Source organism: Anabrus simplex, chromosome 2 (assembly GCF_040414725.1).
Source record: "Anabrus simplex isolate iqAnaSimp1 chromosome 2, ASM4041472v1, whole genome shotgun sequence".
NCBI classification, from domain to species: domain Eukaryota; kingdom Metazoa; phylum Arthropoda; class Insecta; order Orthoptera; family Tettigoniidae; genus Anabrus; species Anabrus simplex.
Genome location: NC_090266.1, coordinates 184,664,277 through 184,688,771, shown reverse-complemented (window position 1 = coordinate 184,688,771; position 24,495 = coordinate 184,664,277). Strand labels below are relative to the sequence as shown.

The window sequence follows — 24,495 nt, the reverse complement described above, 5'->3', positions numbered from 1 at the left end:
ATCTAGGTAATTGAGAGAATCATTACTCTCTGATTGCATGGAAAATTTTATGTTAGGATCTAGGTTGTTAAACTGCTTAACCCTTTTGCTTTCAAGCTCTCAGCTGATGAAAATGAAAATCGACAGCCTGTTTCCAGTCATTCGACCGGGTCAGGAATGGAATGAATGAAGCCCCCTATCTAGCGGCGAGGATAGGAAATGTGCCGGCTGCCCAAGCCTGTCACATTCCAATGGAGCAATGATTAATGAATGACGAATGAAATGAAATGATATTGGAGTGTGTTGGTGGAATGAAAGATGACAGGGAGAAACGGAGTACCCGGAGAAAAACCTGTCCTGCCTCCACATTGTTCAGCACGAATCTCACATTGAGTGACCGGGATTTGAACCATGGTATCCAGTGGTGAGAGGCCAGCATGCTGCTGCCTGAGCAACAGAGGCTTCTCTCAGGTGACGGATGTGTGAAAACTGTCAGCCATATTTACGCCACTAGGTACACACATTTCTTTTAAAATTACACGGAAGACACACCAATAAAGATATCAACATGAAAGTTTGTATACTTATAGAGTATACACTGACTGAGCAAATGTTGTCATGGGATAGCGGAGCACTGATGCGCAGGTGTGTTGTCTGCGCACCACACACCCCCTGTGCCAGCGGCAGTTGTATAGGAGACCTTGTGAGCAGTGGCTGTGCATGTGACAGGTGTAACATGGAACGTCCTCGTGAGCTGACACCGTTCGAACGGGGTATGGTGGTTGGTGCACAACGGATGGGAAGTGCGATTTCGGAAGTGGTGCGGGAATTCGGCTTCACACGATCAACCGTGTCCGGGGTGTATTGTGAATGGTTGAATGCGAGTGTCACCATCCACAACAGATGAACGACCGGTCGTCCAGCCACCCTCGATGACCGTGACCGGCGACATCTCAGACGGATTGTCAATAGTGACAGACGGGCAACCGTGCAACAAATCACGGTTCAATTCAACACAGGCTGTGCTAGACACGTCTCCCAGTGGACAATCCATAGGAACATTGGTTCTATGGGGTATGGGAGCCAGCGCCGCACATGGGTGCTACTGTTAACCCAACGTCATCGGGCACAACGACGCACATTTGTTGCCAGTCATCAGGGAGGGACACTGGAACAATGGTGGAACATGATATGGTCGGACGAATCACGATTTCAACTGCACCATGTCGATGGGCACCGTGTATGGCGCAGACCACATGAAGTGATGGATCCCGCCTGCCTCGAAGGTGTGGTCCAGGGCGCTGGTGTCTCTTATGGTCTGGGGTGCATTTTCCTGGTATGGAATGGGCCCCCTAGTTGTTCTGGAGTGAATGGTACGCGGTATGTTGAACTGCTCGGAGACAATCTCCACCCATTTTTGGCCTTCCAGCGCCCAGACGGTTCTGCGATGTTTCAAAATGATAACGCGCCGCCACATCGCTCCCACGTCGCCCGGGAATGGTTCCACGAACATGCAACGGAGGTCCAATGACTGCCATGGCCACCCAGGAGCCCCGATATGAACCCCATAGAGAATATCTGGGATGTCCTGGAACGCAGGCTCCGTGCCATGGATCCTGCACCCACGAACAGACCAGCATTGGCGGCTGCTCTGCAAACGATTTGGTGTCAGCTGCATCCAGAGGACTACCAGGGACTTGTCGACTCACTTCCACGGCATCTCACTGCAGTTCGCAGGGGCAGAGGAGGCCACACACGCTATTAGGTGACTATCCCATGAGATTTGCAAAGTCAGTGTATAACCATTAATAACTATTTTCACTGCATGTAAGTCATGTCCCTAAACCAGAAAGGTTCAATTAAAAAAAAGATGCAGAAACAAAGTTACAATTTCAAATTTTGAAAGTTTTGAGGTAATTCTGAGAAATTGGGTTTAATGCACAAATTTGTGATTGATCTTAGTAGAAAGTTCATATTATTGTTTACTGGCAGAGTAAATATCAGGTTTCTATGTGCATTAGATGAAAGGATAGATTAAATTGTGTAAAGTGATGTTTCCCTGAAAAAAAATCTGCTATTTTGTATAAACACACATTTGTTACTGGAGATGTTGGATTATTATCATTATCATCATCATCCACACTTTCTGATTTGGACAAAGAAACATCGCTTGAATAATTGTCAAGATATTCAGTGATATCATCAGCCAAATGAACTCTCTTCACCATGTCGCATGCGATAAACTAGGCCTAACTTAAATGAACTATATCCGACTAGGCAATATCTAACACTTTGCTGACAATATGCACCTCATTACCTAAGAAACTATTTTATAATGAACTAGCAAGTAAACTAAATATAATGCATACGATACTGCTTAATTTCACTATATATTCAGTATCATCTACAAAAACAGAGAGAAATGCTTGCATGTTTGCCGCCACCACAACGTAAACAAGACACTGAACTCCAGTGAGCACGTTTTAAACTCTAAGAGTATCAATAAATACAGATAGTCCGCAGTTCCCGCAGAGTATAACGTGAGTTAAAACTGTGCTCTACTTATTCCGTGCAAAATGCTGCTATCTGGCATGTAAATAACAAAATAACAACAACAAAGGCTGGTAATGATGCATCGTTACCATGTCAGTTTTCGCAGGAACCATGGGTACCGATAGATCGTTACCTTGAAAGCATAAGGGTTAAGCACTTCCTCTTCATTATTTACGTTTGTGTCTATAACAGCAAAGACGACATCCACAAAATGCGTCCAATATTTTAAGGCCTTATTTCGGCTGATGATACTCTTGCATTTTAGATGATCCATATACTGTATATGTTGGGAAATATGTTCGAAGCTTGTTCTCCCATAGAAAGACCTGCTTTCTGGTATCCTATATTATTAAAAGTAAAACAATTGTTACTTAACATAAATTTCAATATCTGTAGGAATTTATCTATCTTGCCAGTGCTTAATTTGCTGAATTAAATGATTTTTTTTTTTTAATCAGTTTAAAGGTAATGTTGATAGGAATGTTGGCATAAATGTTACTAACCTCAAATGAATGGGTAGTGTAACGTTCAGGCATGTTAAGATTTCTAATTTTCTTTCATAATTCTGTAGAATTCCTTACAGATGTGTGTGCTTGATAGTGGTAATATCTCTTTATAAATTTTAGGATAAATTGTGACAATTCATAATTTGGGTTTCCTCTGAAATTAATTATGGGCCTTATAGGGGTTGTTGGATTTGTGAATTTTAGATAATGCTTTGGCTACTGGTAATTTTGGGTTCGTGATTATTAATTTAGTTTTTCAGTCATTAGAAAGGAAAATGCTATTCTTAATTATTGATTTCAATTCTTAACCACCTGTAAGAACACGGCAGATGGGAGTGAAACTCTGTAATCAGCGGACGTAAAGATCACATAACCCCATTTCAGTTGAGAATTGTAGTGTAGATACAGTATATTAGATAGTATCTTGCCTGTTATATTTGTGTGTATTTTTATGCAAACGGCAGGTTTCATTTCTATTACAGCATAGTAGGACAAAGTAGTACTAATATTAATCTGTATACGTGTTTAACTTTGTTGGTAATCATTGAGTACCGTACCTACCGGTCGTTCATGCGAATATCTAAATTTAGGCCTAATTGGTATTTTCATTTCTATTTGTGTTTCGTAAAAAGCTACGATACGTCTGAACGTAGTTTTAACATTATTGTAGTGTAGTATAGTAACTTATTAGAAATTAGAGTGCCTATTCTATAATTTTGAGTAGTTTGCGAATTTCAAAATTTAATGGTAATTTTCTTTTCTGTTTTTGCTTGGTAATAACCTGTTGTAATTAGAATACGTCTGAACGTAGTTTAAAATTATTGTAGTGTATTACAGCATCCTATTAGAAAGTAGTGAGTTTATTCTATTACTGCGAAATATTTGTGTAGTATAGTACCGTTTCAGTGGTATCTGTAGTAACTCCCTTACTAAAATTTTGTTGTTGAAATTAGGGTAGACCTAACTGTAGTTAAGAATTGTGTAATTCTTGTGTATTATTCTCTATTTCCAGTAATTAACAGCAATTTTCATCATGTTAGCGTGTTGTAGGAATAACAAATAGTACAATTAAGTAGTATTGTAGTGTAGTAGTAGCCTATATTAATTAACTTACTGCCGTGTGATCTTTGTAACTTACCTAAACAATATTTCTTTCCTTTCATTTTTAATTTTGCACAGAATAAGTTGTCATATTTTTCGTTTTCAGTATTTAGTAAAAAATGGCTAAGCAGTGCGAATGTAGGAACTGTGGGTGTGGCCAGGCATTAAGGAGTATGAGGGAGGAGTTGGAGAGCTTGAGGGAGATAATTAGGATTCTCTCAGAAGACAGGAAGGAAAGTAGGCCTCCAAACAATGTACAGGATACAGTAGGTGTAATAGAGGGATGGGTAGAAAATGGGGGAATTGTGGAAGACAGGTGGTCTAATGTTTTAAGGGGAAGGAGATTGCACGCTAAGGGCTCCATTCAGAATCAAATTTCAGGACAGGTGTCGGTGAGAAATCAGTATGAGTCACTGAAGGTTGAACAACTGAGGGATGATGAGGAACAGGGAACTGTTGCCGAGAAGTGTGGAAGTAGGAGAAAGGGAAGAGGTAGGAAAGGGAAATGTGGAGTAGTGGATCGAAAAAGACAGGTGGAACAGGGTCATGGGATGGAGAAAACGGAGGAGGAAGTAGCTTCTGTAGCTGTCAGGAAGGATAGTACTGACCAGGAGGGGAGGGGAAAAAATGAGGTGGGTAGGGTTGAGGCTCCGGTCATGGGGGATTCTACCGTTAGACATGTCGGGAAAGTATGTGGAGGAAAGAGTACCAGGGTAGAGTGTTATCCAGGAATTAGGTTAAGGCAGATGTTGAGAAAAGTAGAAGAGAAGGAGGAGGGAAAGGAGAAAGTGGTAGTGTTTCATGTTGGTATTAACAACGTAAGACAAGCAGGTATAAGTACCAACATAGTTGGGGATGTGTGGGATCTGGTAAATGCAGCACGGGTGAAGTTTAAGGAAGCGGAGATTGTTATCAGTGGAATACTGGGTAGGAGGGATACTGACTGGAAGGTGATGGGGGATTTAAATGAGACTATCAGCTATGTGGGAAAAGATAAGGAAAGGAATGTGATTGTAGCGGGTGATCTCAATTTACCAAATGTCAATTGGGAAGGTAATGCGAACAACAGGAAGCATGATCAACAAATGGCAAATAAGTTAAGATGGGAAGGTTAGCCAATTCAGAAAGTGATGGAAGCAACTAGAGGGAAGAATATCCTGGATGTGGGGCTGGTAAAACCAGATGGGCTCTATAGAGAAACAGAAGTAATAGATGCAATTAGGGATCATGAAGCTGTTTTTGTGATAATTAAAAATAAATGTGAAAGAAAGGATGAGATTTAAATTAGGAGTGTTAGGCAGTACCATATGGCTGATAAAACAGGCTTGAGAGAGTTTTTAATAAGTAACTATGATCAGTGAAAAACGGTAAATAAAAATGTAAACAGACTCTGGGATGAGTGGAAAGCAATTGTTGAGGAATGTGAAAATAGGTTTATACCTTTAAAGGTGGTAAGGAATGGTAAAGATCCACTATATTATAACAGGTATGTAAAGAGACTAAGGAGGTGGAGGTTGGAAAGAAATAGAGTTAGAAATGGCTGTGGAAGTAAGGAGAAATTGAAGGAATTTACTAGGAAATTGAAACTAGCAAAGAACTCAGCTAAGGATAACATGATGGCAAGCATAATTGGTCACCATACTCATTTTAGTGAAAAATGGAAGAGTTTGTATAGGTACATTAAGGCAGAAACAGGTTCCAAGAAGGACATTGGCATTCCAGGAATCATTAATGAACAAGGGGAGTGTGTTTCCGAGGATGTTCAAAAGGCAGAAGTATTCAGCCAGCAGTATGTAAAGATTGTTGGTTACAAGGATAATGTCCAGATAGAGGAGGTGAATAATACTAAAGAAGTATTAAAATTTACCTATGACAGCAATGATATTTACAGTAAGATACAAAAGTTGAAAACCAGAAAAGCAGCTGGAACTGTAAGGTTTCGGGGGATATACTAAAGACAATGGGTTGGGATATAGTACCATATCTGAAGTACTTATTTTATTATTATTTTTTTTTTTTTTTTTTTTTTTCTTTTTTGCTATTTGCTTCACGTCGCACCGACACAGATATGTCTTATGGCGACGATGGGATGGGAAAGGCCTAGGAAGTGGAAGGACGCGGCCGTGGCCTTAATTAAGGTACACACCGGGCGAGTTGGCCGTGCGCGTAGAGGCGCACGGCTGTGAGCCTGCATCCGGGAGATAGTAGGTTCGAATCCCACTATCGGCAGCCCTGAAAATGGTTTTCCGTGGTTTCCCATTTTCACACCAGGCAAATGCTGGGGCTGTACCTTAATTAAGGCCACGGCCGCTTCCTTCCAACTCCCAGGCCTTTCCTATCCCATCGTCGCCATAAGACCTATCTGTGTCGGTGCGACGTAAAGCCCCTAGCAAAAAAAATTATTAAGGTACAGTCCCGGCATTTGCCTGGTGTGAAAATGGGAAACCACGGAAAACCATCTTCAGGGCTGCCGACAGTGGGGCTCGAACATTTGATTATTGTTTGCATGAAGGAACTTTACCAAATGAATGGAGAGTTGCTATAGTAGCCCCTGTATATAAAGGAAAGGGTGTTAGACATAAAGCTGAAAATTACAAGCCAGTCAGTTTGACATGCATTGTATGTAAGCTTTGGGAAAGCATTCTTTCTGATTATATTAGACATGTTTGCAAAATTAATAACTGGTTTGATAGAAGGCAGTTTGGGTTTAGGAAAGGTTTATTCCACTGAAGCCCAACTTGTAAGATTCCAGAAAGAAACAGCAGACATCCGGGATTCACGAGGTCAATTGGACTGTACCGTGATTGACCTGTCTAAGGCATTTGATAGGGTAGATCATGGGAGACTACTGGCAAACATGAGTGCAATTGGACTTGACAAAAGAGTAACTGAATGGGTTGCTCTGTTTCTAGAAAATGGAACTCAGAGAATTAGAGTAGGTGAAGCTTTATCTGTCCCTGTAAAAATTAAGAGGGGAATTCCTCAAGGCAGTATCACTGGACCTTTATGTTTTCTTATATGTATCAATGATATGTGTAAAGAAGTTGAATCAGAGATAAGGATTTTCGCAGATGATGTTATTCTGTAAAGAGTAATAAATAAGTTACAAGATTGCGAGCAACTGCACAATGACCTCAATGTTGTGAGATGGACAGTAGGCAATGGTACGATGATAAACGGGAATAAAAGTCAGGTTGCGAGTTTCACAAATAGGAAAAGTCCCCTCAGTTTTAATGACTGCGTTGATGGGGTGAAAGTTCCCTTTGGGAATCATTGTAAATACCTAGGTATTAATATAAGGAAAGATCTTCATTGGGGTAATCACATAAATGGAATTGTAAAGAAAGGGTACAGATCTCCGCACATGGTTATGTGAGTATTTAGGGGTTGTAGTAAGGATGTAAAGGAGAGAGCATATTTTTCTCTGGTGAGACCCCAACTAGAGTATGGTTCCAGTGTATGGGACCCTTACCAGGATTACTTTATTTAGGAACTGGAAAAAATCCAAAGAAAAGCAGCTCGATTTGTTCTGGGTGATTTCCGACAAAGGAGTAGCGTTACAAAAATGTTGCAGAGTTTGGGCTGGGAAGACACTGGAGAAAGGAGACGAGCTGCTCGACTAAGTGGTATGTTGATATAGATGTTGATTTCCATAGGGAATCTGAAATATTTGTCCTGAATGAGCAAATTTATAATACCAATATAAATGGTCCGTTATTGGACATTATAAATTTTCCAGCTAGCTCATTCTTGGTTGCCAGCGTTTCGCCCTCGTGTGCTAGGGTGGGCTCATCAGTTGGTACCTAGCACACCTACCAATACGCTGGCCAGTGCATACCGTGGAGGCCACTGCGTAGGCTAACTGGAGCCACCGGCAGTGCCAATGCACTAAGAGACTTTGTCTCATCACTAAAAAATTTTTATGCCTGCTTGGCCATCAGATGATATAGATGTTGATTTCCATAGGGAATCTGAAATATTTGTCCTGAATGAGCAAATTTATAATACCAATATAAATGGTCCGTTATTGGACATTATAAATTTTCCAGCTAGCACATTCTTGGTTGCCAGCGTTTCGCCCTCGTGTGCTAGGGTGGGCTCATCAGTTGGTACCTAGCACACCTACCAATACGCTGGCCAGTGCATACCGTGCAGGCCACTGCGTAGGCTAACTGGAGCCACCGGCAGTGCCAATGCACTAAGAGACTTTGTCTCATCACTAAAACATTTTTATGCCTGCTTGGCCATCAGATGATATAGATGTTGATTTCCATAGGGAATCTGAAATATTTGTCCTGAATGAGCAAATTTATAATACCAATATAAATGGTCCGTTATTGGACATTATAAATTTTCCAGCTAGCTCATTCTTGGTTGCCAGCGTTTCGCCCTCGTGTGCTAGGGTGGGCTCATCAGTTGGTACCTAGCACACCTACCAATACGCTGGCCAGTGCATACCGTGTCCAATAACGGACCATTTATATTGGTATTATAAATTTGCTCATTCAGGACAAATATTTCAGATTCCCTATGGAAATCAACATCTATATCATCTGATGGCCAAGCAGGCATAAAAATTTTTTAGTGATGAGACAAAGTCTCTTAGTGCATTGGCACTGCCGGTGGCTCCAGTTAGCCTACGCAGTGGCCTCCACGGTATGCACTGGCCAGCGTATTGGTAGGTGTGCTAGGTACCAACTAATGAGCCCACCCTAGCACACGAGGGCGAAACGCTGGCAACCAAGAATGAGCTAGCTGAAAAATTTATAATGTCCAATAACGGACCATTTATATTGGTATTATAAATTTGCTCATTCAGGACTAATATTTCAGATTCCCTATGGAAATCAACATCTATATCATCTGATGGCCAAGCAGGCATAAAAATTTTTTAGTGATGAGACAAAGTCTCTTAGTGCATTGGCACTGCCGGTGGCTCCAGTTAGCCTACGCAGTGGCCTCCACGGTATGCACTGGCCAGCGTATTGGTAGGTGTGCTAGGTACCAACTGATGAGCCCACCCTAGCACACGAGGGCGAAACGCTGGCAACCAAGAATGAGCTAGCTGGAAAATTTATAATGTCCAATAACGGACCATTTATATTGGTATTATAAATTTGCTCATTCAGGACAAATATTTCAGATTCCCTATGGAAATCAACATCTATATCATCTGATGGCCAAGCAGGCATAAAAATTTTTTAGTGATGAGACAAAGTCTCTTAGTGCATTGGCACTGCTGGTGGCTCCAGTTAGCCTACGCAGTGGCCTCCACGGTATGCACTGGCCAGCGTATTGGTAGGTGTGCTAGGTACCAACTGATGAGCCCACCCTAGCACACGAGGGCGAAACGCTGGCAACCAAGAATGAGCTAGCTGGAAAATTTATAATGTCCAATAACGGACCATTTATATTGGTATTATAAGTGGTATGTTACGAGCTGTCAGTGGAGAGATGGCGTGGGAGGACATCGGTAGACGAATAAGGCTGGATGGTGTCTTTAAAAGTAGGAATGATCACAATATGAAGATAAAGTTGGAATTCAAGAGGACAAATTGGGGCAAATATTTGTTTAAAGGAAGGGGAGTTAGGGATTGGAATAACTTACCATGGGAGATGTTCAATAAATTTCCAATTTCTTTGCAATCATTTAAGAAAAGGCTAGGAAAATAACAGATAGGGAATCTGCCACCTGGGTGACTGCCCTAAATGCAGATCAGTAGTGATTGTTTGATTGATTGAAGAAAATTTTTGTTAAATCTCCTTCAAGAGTCAAGTTGTTCAGATCAACAGCACCCAATATCCCACTTCCGCCTGCGCCAGTGTTAACACGATGGGGAACATGGCTGGATGCAGCTTTATGTTATGCTCAGCACATAGAAGTATTCAAAGAGGTTGTTAATTCATTGGACTCGATTGAAGCTGCATCAATACAAACAGTGCAAAATATTCTGTCAGGCATTGAGTTAGAAGAGAATCTGGTTTTTATAAATGCCCATTTTTCTTTTTTGTCAACCGCCATATCATCACTGGAAGCTGTAGGATCTCCCTCAAAGGAAATACTTACTGCTTTCGAAAAAACGATATCCAATCTAAATTCTGTACCTGGTAGTATAGGACAAAAAGTGAAAGAAAACTAAATCATGTAACTTCAAAAGTCCTGGTATTTAAACAGTTGAGCGATATTCGAGACATTCTCAAAGGAAAACCGTCTGTCACACCAAGAGACTTGCCTCTTTCTGTGGAGCAGTTATCATTTAAATATGCCCCAATAACAACTTGTGATGTGGAAAGAAGTTTTTCACGTTACAAAAGTGTTTTGCGAGACAACAGACGATGTTTTTCAGTTGAAAATTTGTGCAAAGTGATGGTTGTGAACTGGAATTCATCACTCAGCAGTGACAGTGGGACCATTTCTGCTTCAACCTCCAAGGAATAAATATAAGTTTATTATTATCAATGCTAACCTGACTTGTATATTGCCTTTTTTCATTTTAATAGGGCATATTTATTGGCAAATATTCAAGTTTTTAAGAGCATATTTGCATGCATATTTTTTAGTTTTTAGTACATGAATTTCAGGGCCTTATTATTATTATTATTATTATTATTATTATTATTATTATTATTATTATTATTAAAAATTCAAACAGGATTACTTAGCTAATGACGCTGCTTCCTGTAAAAATTACTTTGGAATTTACCAAGCTCGATAGCTGCAGTCGCTTAAGTGCGGCCAGTATCCAGTATTCGGGAGATAGTAGGTTCGAACCCCACTGTTGCCAGCCCTGAAAATGGTTTTCCGTGGTTTCCCATTTTCACACCAGGCAAATGCTGGGGCTGTACCTTAATTAAGGCCACGGCCGCTTCCTTCCCACTCCTAGCCCTTCCCTGTCCCATCGTCGCCATAAGACCTATCTGTGTCGGTGCGACGTAAAGCAACTAGTAAAAAAAAAAACACTTTGGAATTAATAAGCACATCTATTAAAACATTTGGAATGAAATGTGTTCAAAATGACCTTCAAAAGGCTTCATTTAAAAAAGTAAAGTAGTAGTATTATGCTCCGGCACACAGTAAGTTATATTTACTCAAGTAATTTCTGGTACTTTTAAGATAAATATAATTAAATTCCAACCAAAACAATTCTAAAAACTAAAACAAAAGGACCTGGTATGTTGGTGTTATTTATTATTTACTGGATTCGGTTGAGGTGTTCCAACAATTTGTAGCAAACACTCAGTAGTGCAATAGGATGGTAGCTTGAGGGATCATTTCCTGTTTTTTTTTTTTTTTAGGATTGCCATGGTGTGAGCTATCTTGAACTCCAGGGGGGGAATGATTCCAGTCCCTAATACATCACTGAAGAAGTTCTTGAGCCATGTTTTCCCCTGTTTCCCAAGATATCTTATGAATTCAGGGAAAATACCATCTGAACCTGCAGCCTTCCTCATTTTTAGCATGTTGATGGCTTTATCAATTTCTTCTTGACTGAATGAATTAGCAAGAGTAAAGTCATTTTGGAGGCTGTTGTCCAATATATATATATATATCTCATCTTATTATTATTATTATTATTATTATTATTATTATTATTATTATTATTATTATTATTAAAATTTGTCTACGTGTTCAGCTATGTTATGTAATACTTGTGTAGCTCATCTGAATTTCAACTTGTAACGTCAATTTTCATTTGTATTTGGCTGTAGCAATTAGGATACGTCTGTATTGTAGTGAAGTTATTTTCTTAGAAATTACCGTGCTTATTTCATTACTGCAAAATATTTGCGTAGTAGGAGAGACATCTCTCTAGAAATTCAGCTCTCACTACAATTCTATTCTACTTAGGACAGGCTTAACTCCAGTTTAGAATTGTAGCATCACTATTCTTACGAGACAGTATCTTGCTTGCTATTCCTGTTTGCAAATGATGATGATGATGATGATCTGTCTATTACTGTGTGTATTTAGTGTGTGTTTCAATCATCAATCCATAAACTGGTTTGATGCAGCTCTCAATGCCACCCTATCCTGTGCTAACTTTTCATTTCTACGTAACTATTGCATCCTACATGTGCTCTAATCCGTTTGTCATATTCATACCTTGATCTACCCCTACTGTTCTTACCACCTACACTTCCTTCAAAAACCAACTGAACTAGTCCTGGGTGTCTTAAGATGTGTCCTATCATTCTATCTCTTCTTCTCGTCAAATTTAGCCAAATCGATCTCCTCTCACCAATTAGATTCAGTACCTCTTCATTCGTGATTCGATCTATCCATCTCATCTTCAGCATTCTTCTGTAACACCACATTTCAAAAGCTTCTATTCTCTTTCTTTCTGAGCTAGTTATCGTCCATGTTTCACTTCCATACAATGCCACGCTCCACACGAAAGTCTTCAAAAACATCTTTCTAATTCCGATATCAATATTTGAAGTGAGCAAATTTCTTTTCTTAAGAAAGCTCTTCCTTGCTTGTGCAAGTCTGCATTTTATGTCCTCCTTACTTCTGCTATCGTTAGTTATTTTACTACCCAAGTAACAATATTCATCTACCTCCTTTAAGACTTCGTTTCCTAATATAATATTTCCTACATCACCTGCCTTCGTTTGACTGCACTCCATTACTTTTGTTTTGGACTTATTTATTTTCATCTTGTACTCCTTACCCAAGACTTCATCCATACCATTCAGCAACTTCTTGAGATCTTCTGCAGTCTCAGATAAAATAACAATATCATCGGCAAATATCAAGGTTTTGATTTCCTCTCCTTGGACTGTGATTCCCTTTCCAAATTTCTCTTTGATTTCCTTTACTGCCTGTTTTATGTAAACATTGAAAAGGAGAGGGGACAAACTGCAGCCTTGCCTCACTCCTTTCTGGATTGCTGCTTCTTTTTCAAAGCCCTCGATTCTTATCACTGCAGACTGATTTTTATACAGGTTGTAGATAATTCTTCGTTCTCGGTATCTGATCCCTATCATCTTCAGAATCATAAATAGCTTGGTCCAATCAACATTATCAAATGCCTTTTCTAGATCTACGAATGCCATGTACGTGGGCTTGTCCTTCTTGATTCGATCCTCTAAGATCAGACGTAAAGTCAGGATTGCTTCACGTGTTCCTACATTTCTTCTGAAGCCAAATTGATCTTCTCCCAACTCAGCTTCAATTTGTTTTTCCATTCTTCTGTAAATAATACGTGTTAAAATTTTGCAGGCATGAGATATTAAACTAATGGTGCGGTAGTTTTCACACCTGTCAGCACCGGCTTTCTTGGGAATAGTTGTAACAACATTCTGCCGAAAATCGGATGGGACTTCTCCTGTCTCATACATCCTGCACACTAAATGAAATAACCTTACAATGCTGGTTTCTCCTAAGGCAGTCAGTAATTCGGAGGGAATATCATCAATTCCAGGTGCCTTGCTCCTATTGAGGTCACTCACAGCTCTGTCAAACTCTGACCTCAAAATTGGGTCTCCCATCATCAACAGCCTCCTCATGTTCCAGAACCAAATTATCTACATCGTTACCTTGATACAACTGTTGGATATGCTCCTGCCATCTTTCTGCTTTGTCTTCTTTCCCTAGAAGTGGCTTTCCATTTGAGCTCTTAATATTCATCCACCTAGATTTCCTTTCTCCAAAGGTTTCCTTGATTTTCCTGTATGCAGCATCTACCTTTCCCAGGAACATACAGCCTTCGACATACTTGCATTTCTCCTTCAGCCATTCTTCCTTAGCTACCTTGCACTTTCTATCCACTTGATTCTTTAATCACCTGTATTCTTTTCTGCCCTCTTCATTTCTAGCATTCTTGTATTTTCGTCGTTCATCAATCAGGTCTATTATCTCCTGAGTTATCCACTAATTCTTAGTTGATCTTTTCTTCCTTCCTAACATTTCTTCAGCAGCCTTACTGACTTCATTTTTCATGACTCTCCACTCTTCCTCTATTGTGTTTCCTTCAGCCTTTTCATTTAGTCCTTGTGCAACATGTTCCTTGAAACAATCCCTCACAGTCTTTTCTTTCAACTTGTCTAGATCCCATCTTTTCACATTCTTTCCTTTGTTCAATTTCTTCAACTTCAGATGGCATTTCATGACCAACAAGTTGTGGTCAGTATTTAGTGTAGCTATACATATCTATAGTTAGTCTCATATTCCTAGTATTTTATAATCAGGATATGTTCAACTACAATAACTGAGGTGTAGTTCTTTTATCAGTTGGTTTTCTGATTGCACCATTGTCAGAAATTTTTTATGTAGTATACATTACTTCCTCCTTCCGACATAGATACATAAAATATGGTATTTTATTTCTATTGACACTTCCATCTTATTTCACATTTCTTTGAAGAGATAAAAGAATGGCTACAGAAGCAGGTGTAAGGACTTGCATGCAAATGAGAACTAAGTAAGATGAGCGAAGAGATAGAGGGTTTGAGGGAGATAATTAGACTTGTAACGGAGGACAGGCATGAAGATAAATATCCGCCAATCAATGTACAGGATATGATAGGTAAGCAAGGGGAAGTGGAAGGAAGGGAAGATGTTTTGGAAGACAGGTGGGATAATGTTTTAAGGTCAGAGAAAACAAACCAAGGCTAAGGGGTTTTCCTCAGGGAATGGGCCCAGGAGATGTATCTGTGAGGAGTCTGTATGAGTCACTGCATGTAGATGGAAGATGGACATCAGGGAAGTGTTACAGAGGAGGGGCAGGGTAAGAGGAAAGGGACCATTAGGAAATGTAGAGTCAAGGATAAGAAGAGGGAGGTGGAATACAGTAGTGAGAGGGAGAAAAGAAACGAGGAAGTGGGTTCTGCAGGCATCAGGGAAGTTATGGGAGATCAGGAGAAGGGATCGAATGAGGAGGGTGGGGTTGAGGCTCCGGTCTTTTGTAACTCAAGTGTCAGACATATGGGGAAAGTGTGTGGGGGGAAAGGGTGCCATAGTTCTGTGTTACCCAGGAATTAGGTTAAGGCAGATGTTCAGGAAAATAGAAGGGAGGGAGAAGGGTAAGGAAATGTGGTAATTTTCCACATTGGTACCAATAACTTAAGGCATGCAGGAACAGGTACTAACATAGCTAGGGATGTGTGGGATCTGCCTAAGGCAGCATGTAAGGAGTTTAAGGAAGTAGAGATTGTCATAATTGGAATACTGTATAGGAGAGATAATGACTGGAAGGTAAATGGGGACTTAGGAGATTTGCAGATCATAATGGGTGGGTAGGGATCTACGCTCAGATAGCCTTGAACTGAACTGCAATGGTACATGTAAGGTTTTTTTAGGAGCATTATACGGAGGCACATTCAGAAATACAGGGTAGACTAGGGAGCAGTGATGATAATATAGGAAGCATGAAGTCAAGTAAGGATGCCATAAAACTGTTTGTCTTAAATTGTAGAACTACTGCATAGAAAGGAACAGAATTAAATAATTTGATAGATATATATTTACCAGATATTGTAATGAGAATTTAAATATGGTTGAGAAGTAAGATTGTGGATGCAGAAATGTTCTCACAGAACTGGAGTGTTTACCACAGAGACAGATTAGGAACAATAGGAGGGGAAGTATACTGTATAAAAAAAAAAAAAAAAAAAAAAAAGACGCACCAGGAAGGAATTGTCCGATGGCGATAAAAATCGGTGGATGTGAGGAACATACATACATACATACATACATACATACATACATACATACATTATCATTATAGACTGTTATGTCTTTCAGCGTTCAGTCTGCAAGCCTCTGAGAATTTACTAAACGTCGCCACAATCCTCGATTTGCAACTAGTGTTGTGGCCTCATTTAGTTCTATACCTCTTCTCTTTAAATCGTTCAAAACCGAGTATAAACATCGTCATCTTGGCCTCCCTCTACTTCTCTTACCCTCCATAACAGAGTCCATTATTCTCCTAGGTAACCTATCCTCCTCCATTCGCCTCACATGACCCCACCACTGAAGCCGGTTTATGTGTACAGCTTCATCCATCGAGTTCATTCCTAAATTAGCCTTTATCTCCTCATTCCGAGTACCCTCATGCCATTGTTCCCACCTGTTTGTACCAGCAAACATTCTCGCTACTTTCATGTCTGTTACTTCTAACTTATGAATAAGATATCCTGAGTCCACCCAACTTTCGCTCCCGTAAAGCAAAGTTGGTCTGAAAACAGACCGATGTAAAGATAGTTTCGTGTGGGAGCCGACTTCCTTCTTACAGAATACTGCTGATCGCAACTGCGAGCTCACTGCATTTGCTATACTACACCTTGATTCAATCTCTCTTACTATATTACAATCCTGGGAGAACACACAAGCTAAATACTTGAAATTATCGACCTGTTCTAGCTTTGTATCACCAATCTGACATTCGATTCTGTTGAATTTCTTACCTACAGATATCAATTTAGTCTTCAAGAGGCTAATTTTCATACCATACTCATTGCACCTATTTTCAAGTTCCAAGATATTAGACTGCAGGCTTTCAGCACAGTCTGCCATTAAGACCAAGTAGTCAGCATAGGCCAAACAGCTTACTACATTTCCACCTAACTGAATCCCTCCCTGCCATTTTATACCTTTCAGCAGATGATCCATGTAAACTACAAACAGCAAAGGTGAAAAATTACAGCCTTGTCTAACCCCTGTAAGTACCCTGAACCAAGAACTCATTCTACCATCAATTCTCACTGAAGCCCAATTGTCAACATAAATGCCTTTGATTGATTTTAATAATCTACCTTTAATGCCATAGTCTCCCAGTATGGCGAACATCTTTTCCCTCGGTACCCTGCCATATGCTTTCTCTAGATCTACGAAACATAAACACAACTGCCTATTCCTCTCGTAGCATTTCTCAATTACATGGCGCATACTGAAAATCTGATCCTGACAGCCTCTCTGTGGTCTGAAACCACACTGGTTTTCATCCAACTTCCTCTCAACGACTGATCGCACCCTCCCTTCCAGGATGCCAGTGAATACTTTGCCTGGTATACTAATCAATGAGATACCTCGATAGTTGTTGCAATCCTTCCTGTTCCCTTGCTTATAGATAGGTGCAATTACTACTTTTGTCCAATCTGAAGGTACCTTACCAACACTCCACGCTAATTTTACTACTCTATGAAGCCATTTCATCCCTGCCTTCCCACTGTACTTCACCATTTCAGGTCTAATTTCATCTATTCCTGCTGCCTTATGACAATGGAGTTTATTTACTATCCTTTCCACTTCCTCAAGCACAATTTCACCAACATCGTTTTCCTCCTCCCCATCAGCTTGGCTGTTTGCATCACCACCATGATGATTTCCTTTTACATTGAGAAGATGTTCAAAATATTCCCTCCATCCTCTCTAGTGATTCCCTGGGATCTATTATGAGTTCACCTGAATTACTCAAAACACTGTTCATTTCCTTTTTCCCTCCCTTCCTAAGATTCTTTATTACTGTCCAGAAAGGTTTCCCTGTTGCTTGACCTAGCCTTTCCAGGTTCTTACCAAAATCTTCCCATGACTTCTTTTTGGATTCAACAACTATTTGTTTCGCTCAGTTTCTTTCATCTACGTACCAATCCCTGTCTGCCTTGGCCCTTGTTTGGAGCCATTTCTGATAAGCCTTCTTTTTACGTTTACAGGCTGCTCTCACTTCATCATTCCACCAAGATGTTCGCCTTTTCCCATCTTTACACACAGTTGTTCCTAGGCATTCCCTTGCTGTTTCTATTACAGCATCCCTGTATGCCACCCATTCACTTTCTATATCCTGAACCTGCTTACTGTCTACTGTTCGAAACTTCTCACTAATCATATCCATGTACTTCTGTCTAATTTCCTCGTCCTGGAGACTTTCTACCCTTATTTATTTGCAGACAGATTTCACTTCTCTACCCTAGGCCTAGAGATACTTAGTTCACTACAGTGGTCTGTATCATCGAAAAATCTGCGAAAAACTCGTACATTCCTAATAGATTTCCTGAATTCAAAGTATGTTAAGATATAGTCTATTATGGATCTAGTACCCCTAGCCTCCCATGTGTAGTGGTGAATAGCCTTATGCTTGAAGAATGTATTCGTAACAGCTAAACCCATACTAGCACAGAAGTCCAGCAAATGCTTTCCATTCCCATTAGCTTCCATATCTTTCCCACATTTACCAATCACCCTTTCGTATCCTTCAGTTCTATTCCCAACTCTCGCATTGAAATCGCCCATTAGCACTATTCTATCCTTGCTGTTGACCCTGACCACGATGTCACTCAATGCTTCATGAAACTTGTCAACTTCATCCTCATTTGCACCCTCACATGGTGAATACACGGACACAATTCTTGTCCTAATTCCTCCCACTGACAAATCTACCCACATCATTCACTCATTTACGTGCCTAACAGAAACTATGTTGCGTGCAATGGTATTCCTGATAAAGAGCCCTACCCCAGACTCTGCCCTTCCCTTTCTAACACCCGTCAAGTACACTTTATAATCTCCAATCTCTTCCTCATTATCTCCCCTTACCCAAATATCACTTACTCCTAGCACATCCAGATGCATCCTCTTTGCTGACTCAGCCAGTTCTACCTTCTTTCTTCCATAAGCCCCATTAATATTGATAGCTCCCCATCGAATTCCATTTTGTTCGCCAAGTTGTTTCCAAGGAGTCCCTTGCCTGTCAAATGGGAGTGGGACTCCATTACTCCCATAGGTGCGAGGCTTGCTTAAAGTGTTCTGAGCTCGGTAAATTCATGAAGCAGGGTGCTGCCCTACTTGCACATAGTCCAAGTGAGGATCTCTCCTCTGACGGGTTATGGACCACCGGTGAATTGTATAGTCCTAGCCGCCTGAGCACAAGGAGGGCCACGACTCAGAACATGTCCGAGATGCCCACTCCCATTCCATAGCAACTGGTATCCCGACTCTCAGGACCACTTACTAGGCCACTCAGCCGTTGCCCATGGTTCATGAACTAGGACGTGACAAAACGAACAAAAGTGCAGAACAATCGAATGATTTATTGCAGAGTTACAGCATTACGAAGTGAGGCTGTCAATAAGGTGTTGGTGCACCCTTGGCCTGGATGTCACTCGACGTGGCATAGACTGATAAAGGTCCCGGATGGTATCCTGCGGAATTTTGTGCCAGATGATCAACTGTTGGCTAAATCGGTGACATTCTGGGATGTTCGCAATCGCCTTCCCATGACGTCCCAAATATGTTCTATGGGAGAGAGATCAGGCAACCGAGCTGGCCAAGGAGAATACGGCAAGCTTGAAGACAATTCATAGCAACACATGCCGTCTGCTGGATGCTGCTGAAGGAACGGTAACACAACCGGCCGTAGAATGTCATCAACATACCGCTGTGCTGTAAGTGTGCCAGGAATGAATACCAGAGGGGTCCGGCCATCAAAGGAGATGGCAACCCACACCATCAACCCCTGTTGTGAGGCTGCGTGGTGTGCGATACTCAAGGCAGGATCCCAATGCGGCCTGGACGTCTCCAAACACGTCTGCGGTTGTTGCCAGGGCACCGTTGGAAACGGGACTCATCACTAAAGACTATACGTCCCCAGTCAGTGCAGTTCCACAGTGCTCGAGCGCGGCACCACTGTAATCTGGCTTGACGGTGAACAGGCGTGAGTGGTAAGCGGCGTAACGGGCGGCACGAGCGCAACTTCCTCTTGCTCAGCCGTCTGTTGATGGTCATGGAGGACACGTGTGCGGGTCACACGCTGGATCATTGAGAATGACTACTCCGGTGCTGTAACAGCTGTTCTGACAATCGCTCTGTCTGCTCGTGCTGTTGTGGCCCTTGGTCGACTACTGCCGTCCTGACACTGTTGCCTGCCGGTGCTGACCCACGCTTGCCAGCATCGTCTGATCGCCGCATCACTTCGACCCAAATGTCCAGTGACAGCTCGATTCGACCAACCAGCTTCTTTCAATCCGATCGCATGACCTCTTTCAAACTCTGACATCTGCTTGTAATGAGCACGAAACTTTCAGTGTGGCATTCTTACAGCCGACATTAAGATATCGCAGTCGAATCCAATGCTTTCCACTGTATGGACCCACTCCAGGAGTACCTCACAGTAGAACTGGAAAAGATCCCCAGGAAAGTAGGGAGTAAGGAAGCGAGATGCTCGACAATGTGGTCTGTTTCAAGCTGTCAGTGGAGAGCTGGCGTGGAATGACATCTGAAGATGAAAAAGTTTGAACGGAGCTTTCAAAGTAGGATTGGAATAAATTTGCAAGGGAAATGTTCAATATATTTCCAAGCTCTTTGAAAATGTTAGAAAATGCTAGGTAAACAATTGATAGGGAATCTGCCCCCCGCCCCCCCCTCCAGGAGATGGCCCGAAAAGCACATCATTGATGATTTGATTGATTGATTGATTGATTGATTGATTGACTGACTGACTGACTGACTGAAGGCCTGATGGTCTTAACTCTACCAAAACAATGAACAAAACCCACACAATATTAGGGGAGACAAAAAAATAAAACCGCAAAATATTTTTACTGGAGATTTGAACCTGCACCCACATACCTTAAAGACTTGTATGGTCCATGCTCATTTCAAATGAGATAACTGAGTAAATGGCGCATAGTCTGTGGACGTTAGTTCATCCAGTATGCTGTAAGTGAACCTAACGCATACTTACACAACAGAAAACATTTCGGTTTTGGTAGCTGTGGGTTGTCGCGTCAATTCCAAAGCAATAGAGTTCCACAATATGGCATGAAGCCTCTGGGCCATTACGGATTGTGTACAGCACCACCCATATTGTCAAGCACCAGGAGGGCCCAAAATTTGTAGGATGTCTACAAAATACATGTGGTCTAAAACTAATATATTATGGGCATCGGACTAGCATGGTACTGGTACTACTCCATGGCTGTAAACAATGTGGAGCTATGATCATAACTCCCAAGGACATACAGCACACACTGCATGGTTAAAAGATGTACTGATGTTGGCTTCCTCCCGTGTAAAATAATCTGGAGTGTAGTATTCCCCCTTTCTGGTCTTCGGGTGGAGACTATGTACAAGGAAATTATCATCAGCATAGAATTCTGCAAGTGTGGCATATATTCAAGAGGACAAATTGGGGCAAATATTTGTTTATAGGAAGGGGAGTTAGGGATTGGAATAACTTACCAAGGGAGATGTTCAATAAATTTCCAATTTCTTTGAAATCATTTAAGAAAAGGCTAGGAAAATAACAGAGAGGGAATCTGCCACCTGGGCGACTGTTCTGAATGCAGATCAGTAGGGATTGATTGATTGATTGATTGATTGATTGATTGATTGATTGATTGATTGATTCTACTTTATGTTGGCAAGTCTGCAGAATGCATACATTTTTTTTTTTTTTTTTTTTTTTTTTTTTTGCAAGTTACTTTACATCACACCGACACAGATAGGTCTTATGGTGACGATGGGACAGGGAAGGACTAGGAGTGGGAGGGAAGCGTCTGTGGCCTTAAGGTACAGCCCCAACATTTGCTTGGTGTGAAAATGGGAAACCTCGGAAAACCATCTTCAGGGCTGCCGACAGAGGGGTTCGAACCCACTATCTCCCGAATACTGGATACTGGCTGCACCTAAGTGACTGCAGCTATCGAGCTTGATAGAACGCATACAAAATTTAACATTATGCATATAAATAACTGCTGGTAAGTTAGTTCATGAATACAGGTACAAGATGGTATTTATCAATCTCCAGAGTACAGATTTTCAATACAAATGCCAATCCCTTCCCTGTATCACACTACACACTTGATAGGGAATCTGCCACATGGGTGATGGCATATCCCTTCCAGTTTATGTTTATGCATCTTCAATTTCTTTCTAATAATAATAATAATAATAATAATAATAATAATAATAATAATAATAATAATAATAATAATAATAATAATGCTATTAGCTTTACGTCCCACTAACTACTCTTTTACGGTTTTCGGAGACGCCGAGGTACCGGAATTTAGTCCCGCAGAAGTTCTTTTACGTGCCAGTAAATCTACCGACACGAGGCTGGCGTATTTGAGCACATTCAAATACCACCGGACTGAGCCAGGATCGAACCTGCCACGTTGGGGTCAGAAGGCCAGCGCCTCAACCGTCTGAGCCACTCAGCCTGGCCAATTTCTTTCTGTCAATATCATTATCCTAGCTTATTTACTTTTACTATAATTTAATTTTGTATTCAAAATAGTTACACCTAATTGGGGGAATCTATTCGCAGTGTTTCATTCTTTGGGAAGGCAAGTGCTGATTCAATGGGCCTTCTTTTTAATTATAAATTTCTGTTCCTCAAAAACCTACTCTACAAAGCATAATCCATAAAATCCACATGGAAATAATACGTAATTTGCTTACTTAAAATCTTACTGTAAACATCAAAAGAGTAAAGTAACAAGTAACTTCTCCAAGAATTTAGAAGCATTCTCTGGTGGAACAAATTCACAGTGAAGTAAACTAAATAAATTACTTACCAATCCCTGGTCAATCAGTCTCTGCACTTCCTCATTGCGCCGTCTTTCAAATTCATGATATTCTTCTTGTGTATAAACCTGCTGCTGATCTAAACCTTGCCATCCCTGATCTTTCGTAAAATCAGGCTTCTGAGTTTGAGCAAGGAATTCCTGGAAACTGGAAACATTATCAACATCATCATCATTTACTAAAGTATACTGCACACATATTTAATCAGAACTGAATGTGAAAAGGCGTGTTCACCTTGGACATAAGAATACCACACTAGCTGTTTAATGTCAATCCTACAACACACCAATACAGTACAGTATACAGCAATATCCCATTTTTATGTCCCTGCTTATAATGCTGCCCCCGTTTATTAAACTCTTTTTATAAGGTCCCTAGATGACTTATATAACACTGCATAATTTTACCCTATTTAATGTCTCTACATTCCGCTTATAGCTCTTTTTCCATGTCGAAAAACAGTGGAAATTCCATATATATATAAAAAGAGAGAGCACTGTACTGTATCTGAGATGTTTTAAATGGCGTGGTGAAAGACTTTTTAGTCTCCCTGTACTGGAGGTCATTTATAGTTCCAGTAGCTGAAAGGAATCCAACACCCTAAGTAGAGAAACCCTTCGGCCAACACTGTTGAAATTTTACCTAATGGTACTTGCCTTTTCTGGAAAGGAATTAAACATTCATGTCTACTTATCGAAACACAGCCAACTAGGTCCCTCACTGCGCTCCTTATACCAGCCTTGACAATCGCTCGTGAAGCCCAGCATACAGCTGTAATTGGAAAGTTTCACCATAATGCCACTGGAGCGCTGGCCTCTTAAGTCACCGAGAGGAAGCTCTACACCGCAAATTACAGCATTTTGCTGTTGTAAGTTTTGGTAATGTGTTCGCAATGAGGTGTTTGTTGGCTTGTTATTGAGAGTTGATAGTTATGCACTAATTAGTTAATTTTGTATAGTGTAGTGTGGTACTTTGATTTTTTACATTGTGTTTTGGTTCATGTTTGTGGGTTACTGTAGTCACGTCCTAGTTCGTGAACCATGGGCAACGGCTGAGTGGCCTAGTAAGTGGTCCTGAGAGTCGGGATACCAGTTGCTATGGAATGGGAGTGGGCATCTCGGACATGTTCTGAGTCGTAGCCCTCCTTGTGCTCAGGCGGCTAGGACTATACAATTCACCAGTGGTCCATAACCCGTTACAGGAGAGATCCTCACTTGGACTATGTGCAAGTAGGGCAGCATCCTGCTTCATGAATTTACCGAGCTCAGAACACTTTAAGCAAGCCTCGGACCTATGGGAGTAATGGAGTCCCACTCCCATTTGACAGGCGAGGGACTCCTTGGAAACAACTTGGTGAACGAAATGGAATTCGATGGGGAGCTATCAATATTAATGGGGCTTATGGAAGAAAGAAGGTAGAACTGGCTGAGTCAGCAAAGAAGATGCATCTGGATGTGCTAGGAGTAAGTGATATTCGGGTAAGGGGAGATAATGAGGAAGAGATTGGAGATTATAAAGTGTACTTGACGGGTGTTAGAAAGGGAAGGGCAGAGTCTGGGGTAGGGCTCTTTATCAGGAATACCATTACACGCAACATAGTTTCTGTTAGGCACGTAAATGAGTGAATGATGTGGGTAGATTTGTCAGTGGGAGGAATTAGGACAAGAATTGTGTCCGTGTATTCACCATGTGAGGGTGCAGATGAGGATGAAGTTGACAAGTTTTATGAAGCATTGAGTGACATCGTGGTCAGGGTCAACAGCAAGGATAGAATAGTGCTAATGGGCAATTTCAATGCGAGAGTTGGGAATAGAACTGAAGGATACGAAA

The 24,495-nt window shown here is 41.0% G+C and overlaps 1 protein-coding gene across 3 annotated transcripts in view; it reads right to left on the bottom strand.

Moving 5' to 3' along the window:
- NUCB1 (Nucleobindin 1) overlaps positions 1–24,495 on the bottom strand; it is a 234,851-nt gene that overhangs the window by 96,350 nt on the left and 114,006 nt on the right. For all 3 annotated transcript variants that reach the window (XM_068226126.1, XM_067140470.2, XM_067140471.2), the window contains exon 8: positions 22,656–22,812. In XM_068226126.1, coding sequence (XP_068082227.1) covers positions 22,656–22,812 — 157 coding nt within the window. The remainder of the gene's footprint in view (positions 1–22,655; positions 22,813–24,495) is intronic.